Here is an 18,515-nt window from a genome sequence, read left to right as displayed (position 1 = left end):
CTCTCTTATTCACTCTGAGTGTTGAGTCCCTATTGTGCACATTGCAACATGGCAGGCTCCGGGGATGCAGAGATAGAGAGCCCTGTGCTCTGATGACACTTTTGCCAATGGCAAAAACAGCCATTTCGAGAGGTACAGCAAAGGCATAAAGGCGTAAGGGGTCTGATAGAGATGGAAAGACACAGGAATGAGTGAAACTCGAGAGCCTGACGGAGGTGACATTTGAACAGCATCTGGAAAGATGGGTAGCTGTTGCCTGGGAAAGAGAGTTCCCAGGAGAGAGAAGGGCCTGGTTAAAGGCTTGAAGTCAAGGAGGAGCCTGATGCCTCTGGGAGCAGAGAGAAGTTCAGTGTGCAGAGTGTAGACAGCAGGAGCAAGGGAGAGTGGGAGCTTGGCTGAGATGTACATGGGGTTTGCCCCATCCTCCAAGCCTGAGTTCCCCCCCCACCGGGGTCCCTCCCTTCCCTTCACCCTCACACAAGGCAGACACCCAGCAGGGGTTTGATGAATCAATCAATCCAGAGGGATGGGATAGAAGCTGTGGGCCCATGCAGGTTGGTGTGTGTGGAGGACACACGATGGGCAGGGCATTCCTCCAGTGATCAGGCCGGCTCTCAACTGATTTATGGCCTTGGGCTCTCAGTCTCCTCATAGGTGCAGTGACTGGTCTGAATCTGTTGCTGCCACCATTTTCTGGCTCTGACATTCTGTGCGTCTGAAGATCTGTGACCTCTGGAGAGAGGATGGTTGAGAGCAGTGGTCCTCAAAGTGTGGTCCCAGATCACCAGCATCAGTGTCACTTAGGAACTTGGTTAGAATGCTGATTCTCAGGTCTTCTCCAGACCTACACAATCAGAAGTCTGAGGTTGGGGCCTAGCAGTCTATGTTTTAACAAGCCTTCCACGCAATTCTGATGCACACTAAAGTTTGAGAAGGCTGGATTAGAAGAACAGCTTTGTCACCCAGCACAATCGCTATTGAGGTGGCAAAATAAGGAGGTTATCGCCACAGACTCCCAGTGGCCAAGAGCCTGCAGCTGTGACCGGCTGTGCCCCTGAGGGCAGGCCAACCACAGCAAAGTCCTGGAGAGCTCACACATGCCCCCTTGCCCAGGATTCTTTGCCGGCAGAACCCAGAACTCCTCCCTTAGCAGCTGAGAGCTTCCCAGCATGGTGTCTGGGCTCACACCACTTTGAAAGTGCCTCCATTTTCTTGAAGCTGTTTTCCCCTGTGGACTAGCCAAGTCCTCTGGCTCGTCTCTCTCCTCCTGCAGTAGGGCATAGTAAGAAAGAGGATGCTCTGAAGTCAGACAAGCCCAATTTGGAATACTGGCTTGGATTGGCTGATGATCCTGAGCATGTTAACTTCTCGGAACTTGGGTTTCCTCATCTCATAAAGGGGGCTAATTATACCTCATAAGGTTGTTATGAAGATTGAATGGCACATATTGATGCTAAGTAAAAATAAACTATTACTGAATTGTCACTGTGATTGTTAATAGATTCCCCTGCTCTGAGCCTCAGCTCTCCTCTCTGGGTCCACCCCCCAAGGTCTTCAGAGGAACCTCAAGGTTCCAAAATGGCAACTCATCCTTTTGGCTCCTCGCTTGCTGCTGGGGCTCACTTTGCAGGGGAGCCCAGGAGAGTGCCTAGCTGTAGGGTGGTGATCAGAGATGTGGTGGTTTTATTTCGCGGGAGGAGGGACGCGCTGTAGGAAGGAAGAGAAATACGGAGCTTTCATTTCATTTCCCGAGTCCCCCTCCTCGAGAATCAGCGGCGCAGGGGTGTGGTTAGGCGGCTGCCCTAGGTCCAGACACCTCTGAAGTGCCCCCTTGCTCTTTAACCAGACTGCTGCCCGCCATGTTGGCTCCTCGGGGACCATGGCTTTGGGCTGTCGTAACTAGTAATGTGTGTAGGGGCTTTGAAATCTGAGAGGCTTGATCTATGTCCCGGTTCTGCAGTGGGCTAGCCAAGTGACTTAATTACTCTGTGCCTCAGTTTCCTCGCCTGTAAAATGAAGGTACTCATTGCATCTATTGCTTAGGGTTGCTGGGAGGAACAAATGAGATCATGTATTTGCAGTACCTGACGTGATTTAAGAGCTCAAAACAAACAAAAACAGATTACAGCAGTACTGCTCTGTAAGAGGGGATTTGGACCTGAAAAGGGGCTGACCAGATGTTCCTCACGGGGTGAACTTATCAGCCAGGCTGGTGTCTTTTGTGTCCTCCGGGGGCGTCTACCATTGTCCTTTGCCCCCGGACAAGGAGGCAGCCCCAGGGCTCTGAGTACTGGAACTGCTGTGGTGCCTAGGCTGCCCTAACTCCCCTCCTCACCCTGACCCCAGCCACGAGGACAGCTTTCAGCCTCATCTGCATCTCCAACACTGGAGGTTCTAGGAGCAAAGGCGGAAGCCAAGTTCAGGGGCATCTCAGTGGAGAAGGTGGGTATAGAAGTGGGTGTAGCAGTGAGGCGGAGACCTCCTTCCTGCAGAAACTCATTGAGGACATGCCTCCGTGTCAGAGCTCCCAGCAGCTGGACCCCAAATGGGCGGTGGCCGGGCCTCCAGTAAAGAATGCACTCCCCACGAGCTGGGCAGCCTTACCCCTACCTGAGAGGAAGACAGAATCAGACGGGGGAGCTTGGCTTGCACTTATCTCTCAGCCCCTGGAGGAGGGAATGAAGGCAGCAGTTAATTGTACAAGGCCGGTGGTTTGTGAAGCTTAAGTTCAGATAAAAAGTTTAATTATCCCTAAGCCCTAATACAAATTAATTAGCCTTCCATATTAGGAGGGTGAGCTTCCCTTCTCTTGCCATAGCCCAGACTTCACTGCGGGTTACCGAGGATGTGCTGGGAGAGAAGCAGGGAGCCCCTGAGCCCCACCCAGTCAGGAGCAGACAGCTGGCTCCACGCTGGCCCCAGCTAAGGGCTGCGTGTGAGTCCTAGGTCTGGGCTGAGCACCACAACCCCCCTATACGTGGCATGTCACCTCCAGGAGAGGTTTTCTTGTCCCTTATGTTTCTCCACCCTCGGAGCCAGGATGGGAGGTGGGGGAGGGGAGTCCTTATTTGCCTGAAACCAGGAAGACAGAAAGGAAATAAGGCTATGGCTTAAAAAATTTTTTTTCTAGGCCACGACATTTTCTGTATTTTTTTTTCCTCACCCCTTTCCTTCCTCAAAATTCCACGGAGAAAATAGGCCATAGAGGCCACGAGGACTTAGAGAATCACTGTCACCTCCAGCACCTCAGTGTTCCTGCCCAGGTGGGCCCAGGAGGGGCCGTGGGACAAAGGGCACTGCCCATCACAGTCACTACAATCCTAACAGCTGCTGTCTAATGAGCGTTTACTGTGTAACGGGAATTTAGTCTTTGCAAAAACATTACGAAAAGGTATGTTTTCTTCATTAACTCACACATTCGACCAACATTTATTGAAGTGATTTGAGCAAGGGAATGATGTGCTTGGATTTGCACTCTAAGACTATGGTTCTTTGTGAATTAAAGGGAAACAAAAGTGCAAGTGACGTGTCTGGTTAAGGGGCTTTTGCAGAAGTCCAGTCGAGAAATGACAGTGGCCTGGGCCTAGGATTTATTTAATAAACATTTATAATAAGTTCTTAATATGTGCCAGAATTGAGCCTTTGACAAATGGTAACTCATCTTATCCCTCACAACAACTCTGTGATGTAGGTACTATTATTTTATCAGTCCCAGGAAACTGAGGACAAAGAAGTAACTTGCATAAGAGTCACCCAGCTAACAAGTGGTAGAGCCAGGACTTGCCCCGGATAGTCTGCTGCCCAGAGTGCACACTCTTAACCGCTATGCTCTACTGCTACCACTGAGCGGGCAGAGATGCTGAGAAGGGGGTGAGCGCCAGCTGACTCCTCTGAGCCCTCTCCCATGACCACCCACTCCCCTGGAGAAGCAGGATGTGACGGACAGAGCAGGACAATGGAAACAGACTGACCTGGGTTTTAACCCATTCAGTTCTGCCTCTTACTACTTGAGGACCTTGAACAAGTCACTGTCCTCTCAGGACCGGCTCCTCAGCCCTACTTGACAGGGCTTTTGTGACACCCAGTGATGCCAAAGTTCCTAGCACAGTCTCCAGTACATTGTTCCCTTTCATCCTTCCATTCTCCATCCCCTCTTCTTAGGCCAAACAATCCTGTCCCTTTGATCATTTCCCCTATGAGAGGATTTCCAGACAATTCACCCTCCCACCCTCCCTTCTCTGGACATGACCCAGTTAATCATATCCTATACAATATGTAGTGCCCAGAACTCCACACAGCGGCCTAGAAGTGGTCTGCACCAAGGAGCACAGTCTGAACACCCACTCCCTTTTTCTGGGCAATGTACTCCTATCAGTCCAGCCTAAGGTGGCATTAGGTCTTTAGCAGCTGCGTTACACTGGTGGCTATGTTAAACTTAATTCCCCTCAGTGATTTTTAACTTGGATAGCTTTTAAGCTGGTCTCTCTCATCAGCTATACAAGGCATTGATTATTTGAATCAAAATGCCGGTGTTGTTATCTATCTTTGTTAAAATTAATCTGGTTGATTTCACCCACGATTACAACCTATTAAAAATCCTTTTGACTTCGAAAGACGTCAATTCATAGTAGTGCTGTCATTTAGAAATTTGAAGAGCTTGATTAAAAATAATCAGTCATAGCCTCATCATCACCAGTATCATCACCATCATCACCATCATTATCGTCATTGTCATTGTCATAGGAACCAAATGGAAGAAGGTTAAACAAAAGCAATAATTTGTTAGTATGCAGAGTCAAAAGACGGCTTGCACAACCAAGCCACAGGAAAGTCAAAAGTAAAGCTGGTCATCAGTAAGAATTAGGACAGGAACTCGAACCTCCATCAGATTTCCCTTTTCACCTCTCATCTCTTTCTACTGTCAGCCTGCTCCCTTTCTAACTACAATCTGGATTTTCCCCATGGCAGAAAGCATGTCTGCCAACAGCTCCAGAGCTTTATTAGTTGCAGTTTCCACTTCTGTGAAAGAGATTGGGATTTCCCTGGTGGCGCAGTGGTTAAGAATCCACCTGCCAATGCAGGCAACGTGGGTTCAAGCCCTGGTCCGGGAAGATCTCACATGCCACGGAGCAACTAAGCCCATGCACCACAACTTCTGAGCCTGCATTCTAGAGCCCGTGAGCAACAACTACTGAGCTCGTGTGCCACAAATACTGAAGCCTGCATGCCTAGAGCCTGTGCTCTGCAACAAGAGAAGCTACCACAATGAGAAGCCTGCGCACCGCAACGAAGAGTAGCCCCCGCTCGCCACAAATAGAGAAAGCCTGCACCCAGCAATGAAGACCCAATGCAGCCGATAAATAAATTAAATAAATAAATAAATTTTTTAAAAAAAGAAAGAAAGAAAGAGATTGATCTGATCTCAAGGGTAAAAATCCAGGGGAGGAGAAAAAAATTGACCAACATCATTAGCCAACAGTGTAAATGCAAATCAAACCCACAATGAGAAATTCAAGATAGAGTTAACATATGATCCTGCAATTCCACTCCTGGGCATGTATCTGGAGAAAACTCTAATTCAAAAAGATACATGCACTCCAGTCACTATTCACAACAGCCAAGACATGGAAGCAACCTAAATGTCCATTGACAGATGAATGGGTAAAGAAGATGTGGTATATATATACAATGGAATATTACTCAGCCATAAAAATGAATGAAATAATGCCATTTGCAGCAACACAGATGGACCTAGAAATTATCATATTAAGTGAAGTAAGACAAAGACAAATATCATATGATGTCACTTATATGTAGAATCTAAAAAAAATGATACAAAAGAACTTATTAACAAAACAGAAATAGACTCACAGACATAGAAAACAAACTTATGATTACCAAAAGGGATAGTGGACGTGGGAGGGAGAGAGACAATTTAGGGATTTGGGATTAGATCCACGCTACTATATATAAAATAGATAAACAACAAGGGCCTACTATATAGCACAGGGAACTATATTCAATATCTTGTAATAACCTTTAAGGGAAAAGAATCTGAAAAAGAATATACATATTATATATAATATATATTATATATATAACTGAATCACTTTGCTGTACACCTGAAATTAACACAACATTCTAAATTAACTATACTTCAGTTTTTAAAAATGTGTTAAAAAAAACAATACAATGAGATACCATGTCACACCCACTAGGACAGCTAGGATCAAAAGACAAATGGCAACAAATGTTGGTGAAGACATGGAGAAATTGGAACCCTAATTTATAGCTAGTGGGATTGTAAAGTGACACAGCCACTTTAGAAGACAGTTCACCACATGAGCCCCAGAGAAATGAAAACATATATCCCCATCAAAACTTGTACACAAGTTTTCATAGCAGAGTTTATTCATAATAGCCAAAAAGTAGAAACAATCCAAATGTCTCTCAACTGATGAATGAGTAAACAAAATGTGGTCTATCCATACGATGAGATATTAGTCAGCCGTAAGAAAGGAATGAAGTACTGATACATGCTACAACATGGGCGAACCTTGAACCCTTAGCACATTATGCTAAGTGAAAGAAGTCAGGCGCAAGAGGCCACATACTGTATGATTCCATTTATATTAAATGTCCAAAAGAAGGAAATCCATAGAGACAGAAAGTAGATTAGTGGTTGCCTAGGGCTGAAGGGTGAGGTGTACAATGGTCACTGACTGCTGATGGGTGCTCGGTTTCTACTGGGGGTGATGACAATGCTCTAAAATTAGACTCCGGTGATGGTAACACAACTTTGTAAATACACTAAAAAACCATTGAATTGTATGATTTAAGTGGATGAATTTTATGGTATTTAAAGTGTATCTCCATAAAGCTGTTTAAAAATGAATCCAGAAAAGAACTCATTGACCCAGCTTGAGTCAGATGCCTAGTCTGAATTTACTATCTGTGGCCAGTGGGAGCAGAGGCATCGGGGAAGGCTTGTAAGAATATGGCAGCTCCTCTGAGACCCAGCGCCTCTGGACAGAGTTTATGTCGTAATGGGGAGGGGAGGGGCTCAGTTCCTAGGAGGGGGTAGGTTATTAGTAGACAAAACAATCGATGCCTACCACACTGGCTATTTTTATAGAGAATTTACATTTACCCAGATACAGCATCAAGTGGTGCTTCTGAATTATCTCATTAATTATCACAACAACCTTGTAAGTTAGGTTTGTAAAACCCACTTATATTGGTAGAGGCTCAGGTTACATAACTTCCCTAAGGACACTTAACTATTTAGTAAGTAACTTTGGGCTCGGGTTCAACCCAGATCTGATTCCTCTCTCAATCATTAGGCCACACTGCCTCCTTCTGGCCTTACATGAGTTGTTAAAAAAATTCTGGAATGCACCACTGGAGACCTAACTTTAGATCCATCTTTATTTCGTTTGCTCATTTACTCTTTCATTGAAGGAGACTCTTCTAACATGAAAACCAGAAACTTCCTTTGCTGTCCTGGGACCATTGTTGTTTATCTTTGAGAAGGGCCGGAAGACTCGAGATGGCTGCTCAGCCCCTGCCAGCCACACTGCTGTCCCCTCCACATTCCTCCAGCTTGTCCAGGGTACAGAGAACGGGAGCAAGAACACACCTTGCTGCAAACGATGATGCAGTAGGTCTGTAGCGGTCTCCTGATCCACCAGCCAGTTAACCCTCTCCAAACAGGAAATAAGGGTCATCTGGCAAGATGTGTGTTTAGTGAACGAGTGCAGCTTATTTTCCAAGTGTTCTCACGCTGTCTGCTTAACAATCCACTCTCAAATTCTGCTCGCAGCTGGATGGCAGAACTGATGGAAGCCAAGCCTGCTGGTCTGTGGTTCCTCAGACCTCCTTTCCTTTTCTTTAAATATATTGATACAGCAGTGTTCCATCTCTAGTCTCCTGGTATTTCTCTGCTGCATCATGATTTCTCAGCCATCATGGCAAGTGGTTCTATAACACCATCTGCACATTCCTCCTGTCTCCTGGGGTAGGATCCAGGTGGGCCTGTGATGGGAATCCACTGAAGACAGCTGGCCACTCACCTGCTCTCCCCTCCCCTACCTTAAGCTCTGGATCTTTGTTTTTCCACATTTGTCCTGGCCTTCCCAAGATAAAGCATGTTCTTCTCGGTGGAGAAGGCAGAGAGCGCATGGGAGTTGCGTTGTTCAGCTTTCTCTCTGTCATCTGTTTCCAGCAGACCATCTGCCTAGCAGTAGGCACAGCTTTCCTTCCAGTGGATGAAACAACATTCCTGCTGTCCTTAGCATTTTTCACCACCTCAATCACTGAAATGAAGCCTTCCTGACGCTATTCTTACATACTCCTGCCACGCTTTGTTTTCACCCATGGTCATGTACCCAATGTCCACCTTTCAATCATGTCATCTGAAAACCCCAGCTAACATGATTCACTTCCAGGGCAGCCCCCTTTTCTTCATCGCTGGGATGATTTGAACTTGGCAACAGCTTCTCGGCAACAGAGATCATGGTTTTCAGACTGTCTAGGTACAAGTAATAGTATTTATTGTTTGTAGAGCTGTATACGTCACAATAGGATTATGACCTAGGTTACTCTTATCTTCATTTTCGAGACAAAGAAACTGAGGCCTAAAGGTCACACAGTTATTTTAAGATGGAGCTGGGTGAGTCTTGAACCCATATTGTCCAACTTTGGAAGCCAAATTCTTGACCATTTCATCGGAAGCCACTCCTGAGCATCATGGCAGAGAAGGCAAACCTAGCATCAGAGTTCCCAGAAGGAGCTCTCGCAGGCCTTCCTGTCGGTGGCGTGACTGAGACAGCTTGAGCCAGAACAAAGGGCCTGGACACAAGGAGAAGGAAGATGGTCCTCAAAGCAGGAGCCAACTTCATAGGGTGTTGAGAGGGTTAAATGAGATCATTCATCCACTTGCCAAGTATGTGTCAATCACTGCACATCCTCCACAAAGCCCTTAATGTTAGGAGGTGAGGACTTCATAGTTCTGAAATGGCTCCCCCATCCCTTTCCACAGCCTCTCTGGACCCCAGAACACCTGGGCCCCTCAGGACAAGTGACCTGGAGCCTGACAATTTCAGTAGCAACAATTTCTGGTCACCCTAAGCCAGTTTCTGCTCCAGACACCCAGAGGGCACAGAGGCGGGGAGATGGTGTTTCTGGCTTTGGCCAAAGGAGTCATCACAGCTCTTTTCTTAACTTGGCCTTTAAATTATCTCAATAAAGAAGAGGCTAAACACTTAACCACTGTGGAGCATATCTTATTGATTGGAGGAGAGAGGCTCTGGCTTGCTTGCCTGGGGCAGCCGGCACTGTCCCAAAGTGGCTTCACGGCTTAAGGGGCTGCGATTTGGAGCTCATGGTCCCCTCTAAGACAGCGTGGCTAGTAGAAAAGAGATGAGAGCAAGAGGAGTGTGTTTTACTCCCAGGCGTACCCAAACGTGGACAACCCACTTCATGCCTCTGAGCCTCAGTTCCTGCATCTGTACAATGGGGATCGGGGTTCCAAGCTCACAGGGTTCATGGAGCTTATGTGAGGCAAATGTGTAAAAGTGTTTTGGAAATTATAAATCTCCACATGAATAGAAGGCGGTTTATTATTCATCGTTTTTGTTATCAAAAATGAAATTGTGGGGCTTCCCTGGTGGTGCAGTGGTTGAGAGTCCGCCTGCCGATGCAGGGGACACGGGTTTGTGTCCCGGTCCAGGAAGATCCCACATGCCGCGGAGCGGCTAGGCCCGTGAGCCATGGCCGCTGAGCCTGCATGTCCGGAGCCTGTGCTCCGCAATGGGAGAGGCCACAGCAGTCAGAGGCCCGCGTACCGCAAAAAAAAAAAAAAAAAAAAAAAAAAAATTGTGTTCTTCTTCTGCTTCACAGTCATCCATGGCTCCTCTTTGCACTTGGATGAAACCCACGCTCCTCGTCGTGGCCCACTAGACCCCGCATGGTCTGGACCCCACCTGCCGCCTCAGTTTCCTCTTGTAGAACCCGCCACCCACCCTGTGAGCCAGCCCTGCTAGCCCTTTCAATGTTCCTGGAACAGGTTGAGCCCTTCCTACCTCAGGGCCTCCGTCCTTTCTGTTCCCGCTGCCTGGCACACTCTTCCCCAAGGCTGTTGCCTGGCTGGATTCTTTACCTTCAGATCTTAGCTTAAATGTTACCTCCTCAGAGAGGCCTTTCCTGACCACACTCCCCCAACCTGGCACAGCACCCATCTCTGTTCTCTTCATAGAAATAGCCAGAAGTCACAATGTTTTTATATATTCACTTTACGGTCTTCCCCTGGTAGGATGTTGGCTCCGTGAACATAAGGATCTTGTCTATTTTGTTCACTCCCGGGTCGTATCACAGTACCTGGCACACAGTAGGCACTCTAAACAATTGTTGAATGAAGGAGTGAATGATTGGCAGGGAAGCCTGACTTATTTCCCAAATGGCCCTTCTTCCTTACACCCACTTCTCTTTCTGTCTCTCAGATATGGAGATATGGTGCCCAAGACGATTGCAGGGAAAATCTTCGGCTCCATCTGTTCCCTGAGCGGTGTCCTCGTCATTGCCCTGCCAGTCCCTGTGATCGTTTCCAACTTCAGCCGGATTTACCACCAGAATCAGAGAGCTGATAAACGCAGGGCCCAAAAGGTAAGCCTCAGACCCGGGAAGGGGGCAGGCAGCACCAGAGAGGGTGTTCTTGGCCTTGTGTCGCTGTCACAAGGAGCTCCTGGGAGAATCACTGCGCAGATGGCCTCTGGCTTTGGAAGGTAAAGCAGCGCCAGGTGCCTTCCTACCTACCAGTAACCTGCATTCCAGCCACAGACAGCTGCACGAGGCAGCAAACCCTCAATTATCCACAAGCTGGTGTTCCCCCTTTCAGAAGATATTCTGTGTGGTTTCCGTGGGCCCTGGCTCCTCTTCCAAGATCTCAGCCATCAACTCTGGGTAGTGCCCGGACTCTTCCCTTTCCCAGCCAAGAGCTTACTGGGGAGCATAATTGCTTTTCAGTACTCTGTAATAGCCTATACAAAACAAAGTGACAAAAATAAATTTGCTAAAAAGAAAAATGAATACTCTGAAAGGAGGACATTCTGAGGCCATTGAGTTCAGGGACAAATGGCACAGCGGGCTTTAGTCACCTCATGGTGTCGTAGGATAAGGCACGGAACTGCAATTGACGGCCAGGAGATTAACCATGGGTCCTGGAAAAGTTTTCAGTGATGTCCAGTGAACACGGCTTAGGAAGGCAGGGCAGGGTGAGTGCCCTCTCACCACAGGATGACGAAAGATGTCTGAAGACTTTGGTGCCAAGACAGAAGCCTCCTTTCATAACTGGCCGCCACCTTCTACCCAGAATACCTCACCCTATCAGCCAAATGTCATTTCTCTGCATTTTTAGGGCATCTGGCTGGTGAAGGTTCTTGGACCCAGGGGGCAGCTTTCTTCTTTTTTTTTTTAAGTATTCAGCTTTATTTTTTTTAATTTTTAAATTTTATTTTATTTATTTTTTATACAGTAGGTTCTTATTAATCATCAATTTTATACACATCAGTGTATACATGTCAATCCCAATCTGCCAATTCTTCACACCACCACACCCACCCCCAGCCGCTTTCCCCCCTTGGTGTCCATACGTTTGTTCTCTACATCTGTGTCTCAATTTCTGCCCTGTAAACTGGTTCATCTGTACCATTTTTCTAGGTTCCACATATATGCATCAATATACGGTATTTGTTTTTCTCTTTCTGACTTACTTCACTCTGTATGACAGTCTCTAGATCCATCCACGTCTCAACAAATGACCCAGTTTTGTTCCTTTTTATGGCTGAGTAATATTCCATTGTATATATGTACCACATCTTCTTTATCCATTCATCTGTCAATGAGCATTTAGGTTGCTTCCATGACCTGACTATTGTAAACAGAGCTGCAATGAACATTGGGGTGCATGTGTCTTTTTGAATTATGCTTTTCTCTGGGTATATGCCCAGCAGTGGGATTGCTGGATCATATGGTAATTTTATTTTTAGTTTTTTAAGGAACCTCCATACTGTTCTCCATACTGGCTGTATCAATTTACATCCCCACCAACAGTGGAAGAGGGTTCCCTTTTCTCCACACCCTCTCCAGCATTTGTTGTTTGTAGATTTTCTGATGATGCCCATTCTAACTGGTGTGAGGTGATACCTCATTGTAGTTTTGATTTGCATTTCTCCAATAATTAGTGATGTTGAGCAGCTTTTCATGTGCTACTTGGCCAAGATAGAAGTCTTATCTTTTTCCCCGTTCAAGTCAGCTGGCAAATGTGAACAATATCTAAATTCATTATGCTGTCCTAAAGAAAGGGGCAGAGAGAAACTGGGATCTCCTTTCCAAATCAAGGAGCCTAAAACCCTGAAGGGCCAGGGGTCCTATAGCAACCTCAACCTCCCCCTCCCCCCCCCAGCACTGGGCAAGGGCTGACACAGGGTTTGTTTTTGTTTTTTTGCTTTTAAATCTTTATTGGAGTATAATTGCTTTACGATGGTGTATTAGTTTCTGCTGTATAACAAAGTGAATCAGCTATACGTATACATATATCCCCATATCCCCTCCCTCTTGCATCTCTCTCCCACCCTCCCTATCCTACCCCTCCAGGTGGACACAAGGCACCGAGCTGATCTCCCTGTGCTATGCGGTTGCTTCCCACTAGCTATCTATTTTACATTTGGTAGTGTATATATATGTCCATGCCACTCTCTCACTTCATCCCAGCTTACCCTTCCCCCTCCCCGTCCTCAAGTCCATTCTCTACGTCTGCATCTTTATTCCTGTCCTGCCCCTAGGCTCTTCAGAACCTTTTTTTTTAGATTCCATATATATATATATATATATATATATATATATATGTGTGTGTGTGTGTGTGTGTGTGTTAGCATACGGTATTTGTTTTTCTCTTTCTGACTTACTTCACTCTGGAGAGGGTGTGGAGAAAAGGGAACCCTCTTGCACTGTGGGTGGGAATGTAAATTGATACAGCCACTATGGAGAACAGTATGGAGGCTCCTTAAAAAACTAAAAATAGAACTACCATACGACCCAGCAATCCCACTACTGGGCATATACCCGGAGAAAACCATAATTCAAAAAGAGTCATTTAGCCTGGAGGGGTGGGATAGGGAGGGTGGGAGGGAGACGCAAAAGGGAGGGGATATGGGAACATATGTATATGTATAACTGATTAAATTTGTTATAAAGCAAAAAATAAAAAAATAAGAGTCATTTACCACAATATTCATTGCAGCTCTATTTACAATAGCCATGACATGACACAGGGTTTTTGAAGAGCAGTGAGGATCCAAGGTGTCCTCAGCTCACACACTAGCTCACAACACCCCCACTCAAACTGTGCTTCAGCCACTCCTGCGCTCCCTTCCCCTCCGGGCTCACACCCTTACCTACTTCTTAGAGCATCGCATCTGCTGGCGTTTTGCCCCCACAAAGAATACGACAGGGACCATTTCTCTGCAGAACTTTACAAAGGTCATCCTGTGTGATTAAGATCCAGAAGGAATCAGCTTAGGCTTCTTCCTCCCTCTAGCCCCTCAGGATGATACTCCCTCCCTTCTGCCTCCTTTCCCACCCTCCTCCCTCTCCCTCTTTGCTCTCCCTTGAAAACAGAGTAAATATTTGCAGTGTTCTCACTTCCCCTGGATACTGTCTCTCCTCACAATAGGCTCAGCTCTGCCTCTTTCACCTTAGGCTTCCTGTGAGAGGAAAAGAAAAAGAACACAAGAATACTGCCTGCTTCCAGCACTGGGTCTGTCACAGCGAGGCAAGGAAGGCAGGTTGGGGAACTTAGTGGGGAATGGAGAGATGGCACAGGAAGGGGGTTAGGGGACCTGATGACAGTTCTCAGCCCAGACCACATACTCAGGAGCTGTGAAGGTAAGCTCCAGCCCATGTGCCTCAGGTGGAAGGGAAAGGCTCCAAAAGTTGTCATCCTTTCCGATCGTGACTGATTTGCTTGGGATTATTACTGAAATAATTCCACGACTCTTTGCTGCAGAGACTGGGTTTTCTAAGCCAAGTGAACTGGAGATCAAGTAAGGAGGTCTAGCAGTGGACAGAGAGAGGGGAACATTTTTAATGGAAATTTTAATTGGAATAATTGTAGATTCACATGTAGTTATAAAATTTCATATCCAACGTATGGACATTGCTGCAATCCACCAATCTTATTCAGACTTCCCCAGTTTTACTTGTACCCGTGTGTGTGTGTGTGTGTGTGTGTGTGAAGTTTTATACAGTTTTCTCACCTATGCAGTTTTACATCCCCCATCTCAGTCAAGGTACTGCACAATTCCAACACCGTAAGTGTCCCTCCCACTATATCTTTTATAACCACACCCCCCTCACTCTACGTCTACCCTGTCTCTAACCTCTGGCAACTATTTATCTGTCCTCCCTTTATAAAACGTTTTCATTTTTTTAAATAGTATATGAATGGGCTTATACAGTAGGCAACCTTTGTAGATTGGCTTTTTTCATTTCATGTAATTCCTGGAGATTCATCTAAGTCGTGTGTATCAATAGTCCATTCCTTTTCCTTGCTGAGCAGTATTCCCTGGTATGGATGCATCCCAGTTATGGTTAACAGTTTGCCTGTTGAGGGACATCAGGTTATTATAAATAAAGTTGCTGTTAACAGCCATGTGCAGGTTTTTGTGTGAACATAAGTTTTCATTTCTCTGAGATAAATGCCTAAGAGTGCAATTGCCCATGTTCTCTTTTGGCTTTTCCATTTCTCCCTCTTTTTCCTTCTCCTGCCTCTCCCAGGGTAGAGATGTCAATACTCATGGTCCAAGGGCACCTGCCAGCCAGATAGCTAGGAAGTGCTTCATCGTGAAACGCTTCTCGGGGCTGACAGAATTCTTGAGCTTATTAGCCTGAACTTGGAACTGTGCCCAGGGTGGCGGAATCCTCCATCCAAACCTCTCCTCCAGCCCTGGAATGTCTACAGCTGTTGAAAATGCAACTTCCTGGGCTTTGCTAATCAAGTTGAAAACTTGTCTGAATGGAGTTGAAATTCAGGGAAAGAGGAGAGGGGTGTTATGGAAGCAGCACTGGGAGGTTGGAAGACCTGAGCTGAAATCTTGCCCTGGACAAGTCACTTCCTCTCACATCCTCCATTTCCTTGTCTTTAAAATAGCCTAAAAAATAAAATAAAATAAAATAAAATAAAATAGCCTAGATGATCCCTACATTCTTCGAACTCTTACACTGTACTCATGTTCATGGAAGAGAAGGAGGCTGACCAGTCTACACAAGGACTGAGCCCATCACAACGGCTTTATTAACATGGATTTCTGACTGACCATGTAGGCTCATCTTCCTTCCTGGGTCATCACAAGCCTTGCTTGAGCAAATACTCAGTGCGAAGCTCTGTGCTAGGTGCTGAAGATAAAAATATGCATAAGTCACAGGCTCTGGCCCTCAGGGGCTCAAAGTCAAGCCAAAAGTCCTCACCAAATTACATATGCTGGTTATGGTTCTATAAATACATTGCAAACCTCTTTATCCTGTGTGGGAAATGATTAAACGATATAGTGCATTTGTTATGACAATCTGGTGCTTTAATAGTGCCCAGGGTAAGATGAGATTAAAAGGAGTGCCACAAAGGAGAGCAGGAGAATCTTTCATCTCCAGAAAGTAATGAAGACAGACCCCAGATACAAGAATGGTCTGGCTGTAAGTGGTGCAATCAAATTATATAAGGCTAAAATGAGCTTGACAAAACTGGATTTCCATATGCAGCTCCCAACACCAAGTACTCACCCAGAGCAATAATAGCCACATCCTCAAATGATGAAGAACTTGCTTGAATGTAGACATTGACCTGAGCGGAGGGCTGGAGCAGGATCCCCAGGAAGGAGAACTGTCCTGTACCTGGAATGCATGTTCTTTGCTCAGAGAGAAGAGGAATGGTAGGGCTACTTACCATCCTTTCTCTCCCTGCTTCCTATTTTTATTCTCCGACTAGAGGAGAGTTCTTCCTCAGTTTTACAGGCAGATCTTCTAGGCTCAAGTGCTGACCTCTTTGCCATATTTAAAAACCAGAGGAGGTCGTTGAATTGTCCCTGCAAGGACACAGTGGTCACAGGGGGACTTCCCAGGGAACAATAGCTATCGTGTGTTCTTTGTGCTTCTGTTGACAGCCTAAATCCAAGTCCCTGGCCTCCTTGTAGCAGATGAGCCAGCCCAGTAGGACACTTGGAGGGGACACTTCTCCATGCTGGGGAGAAGGTCACAAGAAATTTAAATTGCCACAATTTTCCAAGGACTCCTCTGTTCAGAGTCCATGCAAAAGTTAAATGTGGATTTTCCCAGAGGCAGAAGGAAGGACCCCTCTGCCCCGGAATAGGTTTGTGAGGCCTAGTGTGCTCTTCTTCCTGCAGCTGGGTCTAGATCCACAAGAGCCCAAACATGCAGCTGCAATTTTTTTTAAACCAGCAGGAAGCCCTCTACCCGTCCCTTCTCCCTCCCTCCCAGAGCCTCTTTCCTCTAGGCCTCACACTGTGGCTGTGCCGCTGTCATGGTGACACTGATTATGGTTATTAGGAAGGAGAAGAGAAGTCAGCCTGTGCAGTGTGTCCGGCCTCTCCCACTGCCTCTGCAAGCAAGAGAGATGAGCTTGCATGGTTGAGGTACCATGCGACCCTCGCACAGGATACTGCCGAAGGCTTCCAAGGATGGAGCTGGGAGATTCTCAGTCGCCGCAGCTAAAGCCAGGGTGGCGTATGGAAATGTGCTCCGTCCTCTCCTCTCTCACACCCACATTGGGCCCCTTGTCACACACACGCGCACCTACACTTGTTCCCACAGACATGCACAGCAAAATATACATGTATAGACACATCCCAAAGACAGACATGCAATTGTAAATTCTTCTATTGATTTACAAGTTATCAAGCACTGGGGATATATCAGTGAACAAAACAAACACCGCTGCCCTCAAGGAGTTTACATTCCTGTGGGGAGAGAGACAGTGGCAAGATAACTATGTAAAACATATACCACCTTAGTACTGAATGCTGAGGAAAGTATAGAAAGAGGGGAAGGGGTTGAGGGGCACATATACACACTCCTTGCTTTGCTTATAATTAACTGGTATTTGGGCACCTGCTGTATGCAGGGAATTGCACTGGACCCTAGGAGAGAATCAGGAGAGCTATAACATGGGCTCCTTTAAAGAACTTGCAGTCTGAGATGAGAAATACCCCAATGCATTCAGTAGAATGGATAAAGGTCATGAAAGGTGAGGAAGGAGGGAGGAATTTGATGAGTGATATTTCCCTGGCCAGGATCACACCCAGGCTGGAGAGACAAGTGGAAACCCCTAGGCACTCTGATCATGACCATGCTCACTCTGCACAGGGGGGTCACAGCCTCTCTGACCCAGTCTCAGGTCTATAAACAGAGATCTCTGCAGCGGGGAAGAAGCAGCTTCCTCCCCTTCATCAGACATCACCTGGGAACCCAACCTTGCTGGGACAGCCCACTGTAGCTGGCTTGGCCAGGCTCACTGTCTTTTTCTCTCTCAGTCTCCCTCACTCTTTTATTCTCTCTGCCAATCACAGAAGGCCCGCCTTGCCAGGATCCGTGTGGCCAAAACAGGGAGCTCCAATGCCTACCTGCACAGCAAGCGCAATGGACTCCTCAATGAGGCACTGGAGCTGATGGTAGGTGCCTGGGGGACTTGGGGTGGGGAGATGGAGGGGAGGACGGGCTTGCTTTTTCTTCCTGGGGGCATCAGCACTCCCACCCCAAAGCCCCAAAGTTTCCCCAGGTAGCAGCCACCCTCCACATACGTCTTCCATAGGGTTCTCATCATCACCCCTAAACCCCCTTTAGCTCAAGGGCTCCCAGCCAAAGGCTAGCATGGTCTAGGGTGACCCTAAAATTTGGTTCATCCAGATTTTTCCAGTTCCCCCTCCCCTACTGTGGAGAGTTGAAGGAGATGGAGAGAAGGAGAGTCAGCAGCTTTATACTCAGCCTCTCCTCTTTTCCTCCTAGGGCACCCCGGAAGAGGGGCACATGGGCAAGACCACCTCACTCATCGAGAGCCAGCACCACCACCTGCTGCACTGCCTGGAGAAAACCACTGTGAGTCCCAGCCCAGTGCCACCTCCCTTCTCATCCCTGACCCCTGACCCTTTTCTGAGGTCAGAACTTACAGAGTGAGAACTCTGTCCTCACGTCCTCACCCCAGGCTTCAGAAGTCAAAGTTTTCCCCTTTAGACCCAAAGAGTAGCCGATGAGGTCTCTATCAGCCCTCAGGAGGAAGACCCCAAGGAGTGGGGCAAAGTCACCAGGGTCAGGAGGCCCGCAGCACAGAGGAGGCCATTCCCCCAGTCTTTCCACACACACCCTACATCCGTCCTCACAGCCCATGTCTTAGTTACTGAGGCCTAAGGGCTCTACCTATCAGTTTCTCAGTTCTGATGGGCATCCCTCTTCAG

At 46.9% G+C, this 18,515-nt stretch overlaps 1 protein-coding gene across 1 annotated transcript in view; it reads left to right on the top strand.

Annotated features, from left to right (window-relative positions):
- Positions 1 to 18,515, top strand: part of KCND3 (potassium voltage-gated channel subfamily D member 3) — a 222,352-nt gene that overhangs the window by 200,059 nt on the left and 3,778 nt on the right. The window contains exons 3-5 of the mRNA XM_082616187.1: positions 10,500 to 10,662; positions 17,634 to 17,735; positions 18,070 to 18,159. Of these exons, the coding sequence (XP_082472313.1) occupies positions 10,500 to 10,662; positions 17,634 to 17,735; positions 18,070 to 18,159 (355 nt within the window). The remainder of the gene's footprint in view (positions 1 to 10,499; positions 10,663 to 17,633; positions 17,736 to 18,069; positions 18,160 to 18,515) is intronic.

Source organism: Mesoplodon mirus, assembly GCF_964341445.2.
Source record: "Mesoplodon mirus genome assembly, chromosome: 3".
NCBI lineage: Eukaryota > Metazoa > Chordata > Mammalia > Artiodactyla > Ziphiidae > Mesoplodon > Mesoplodon mirus.
This window is presented reverse-complemented; position numbering and strand designations above follow the sequence as displayed.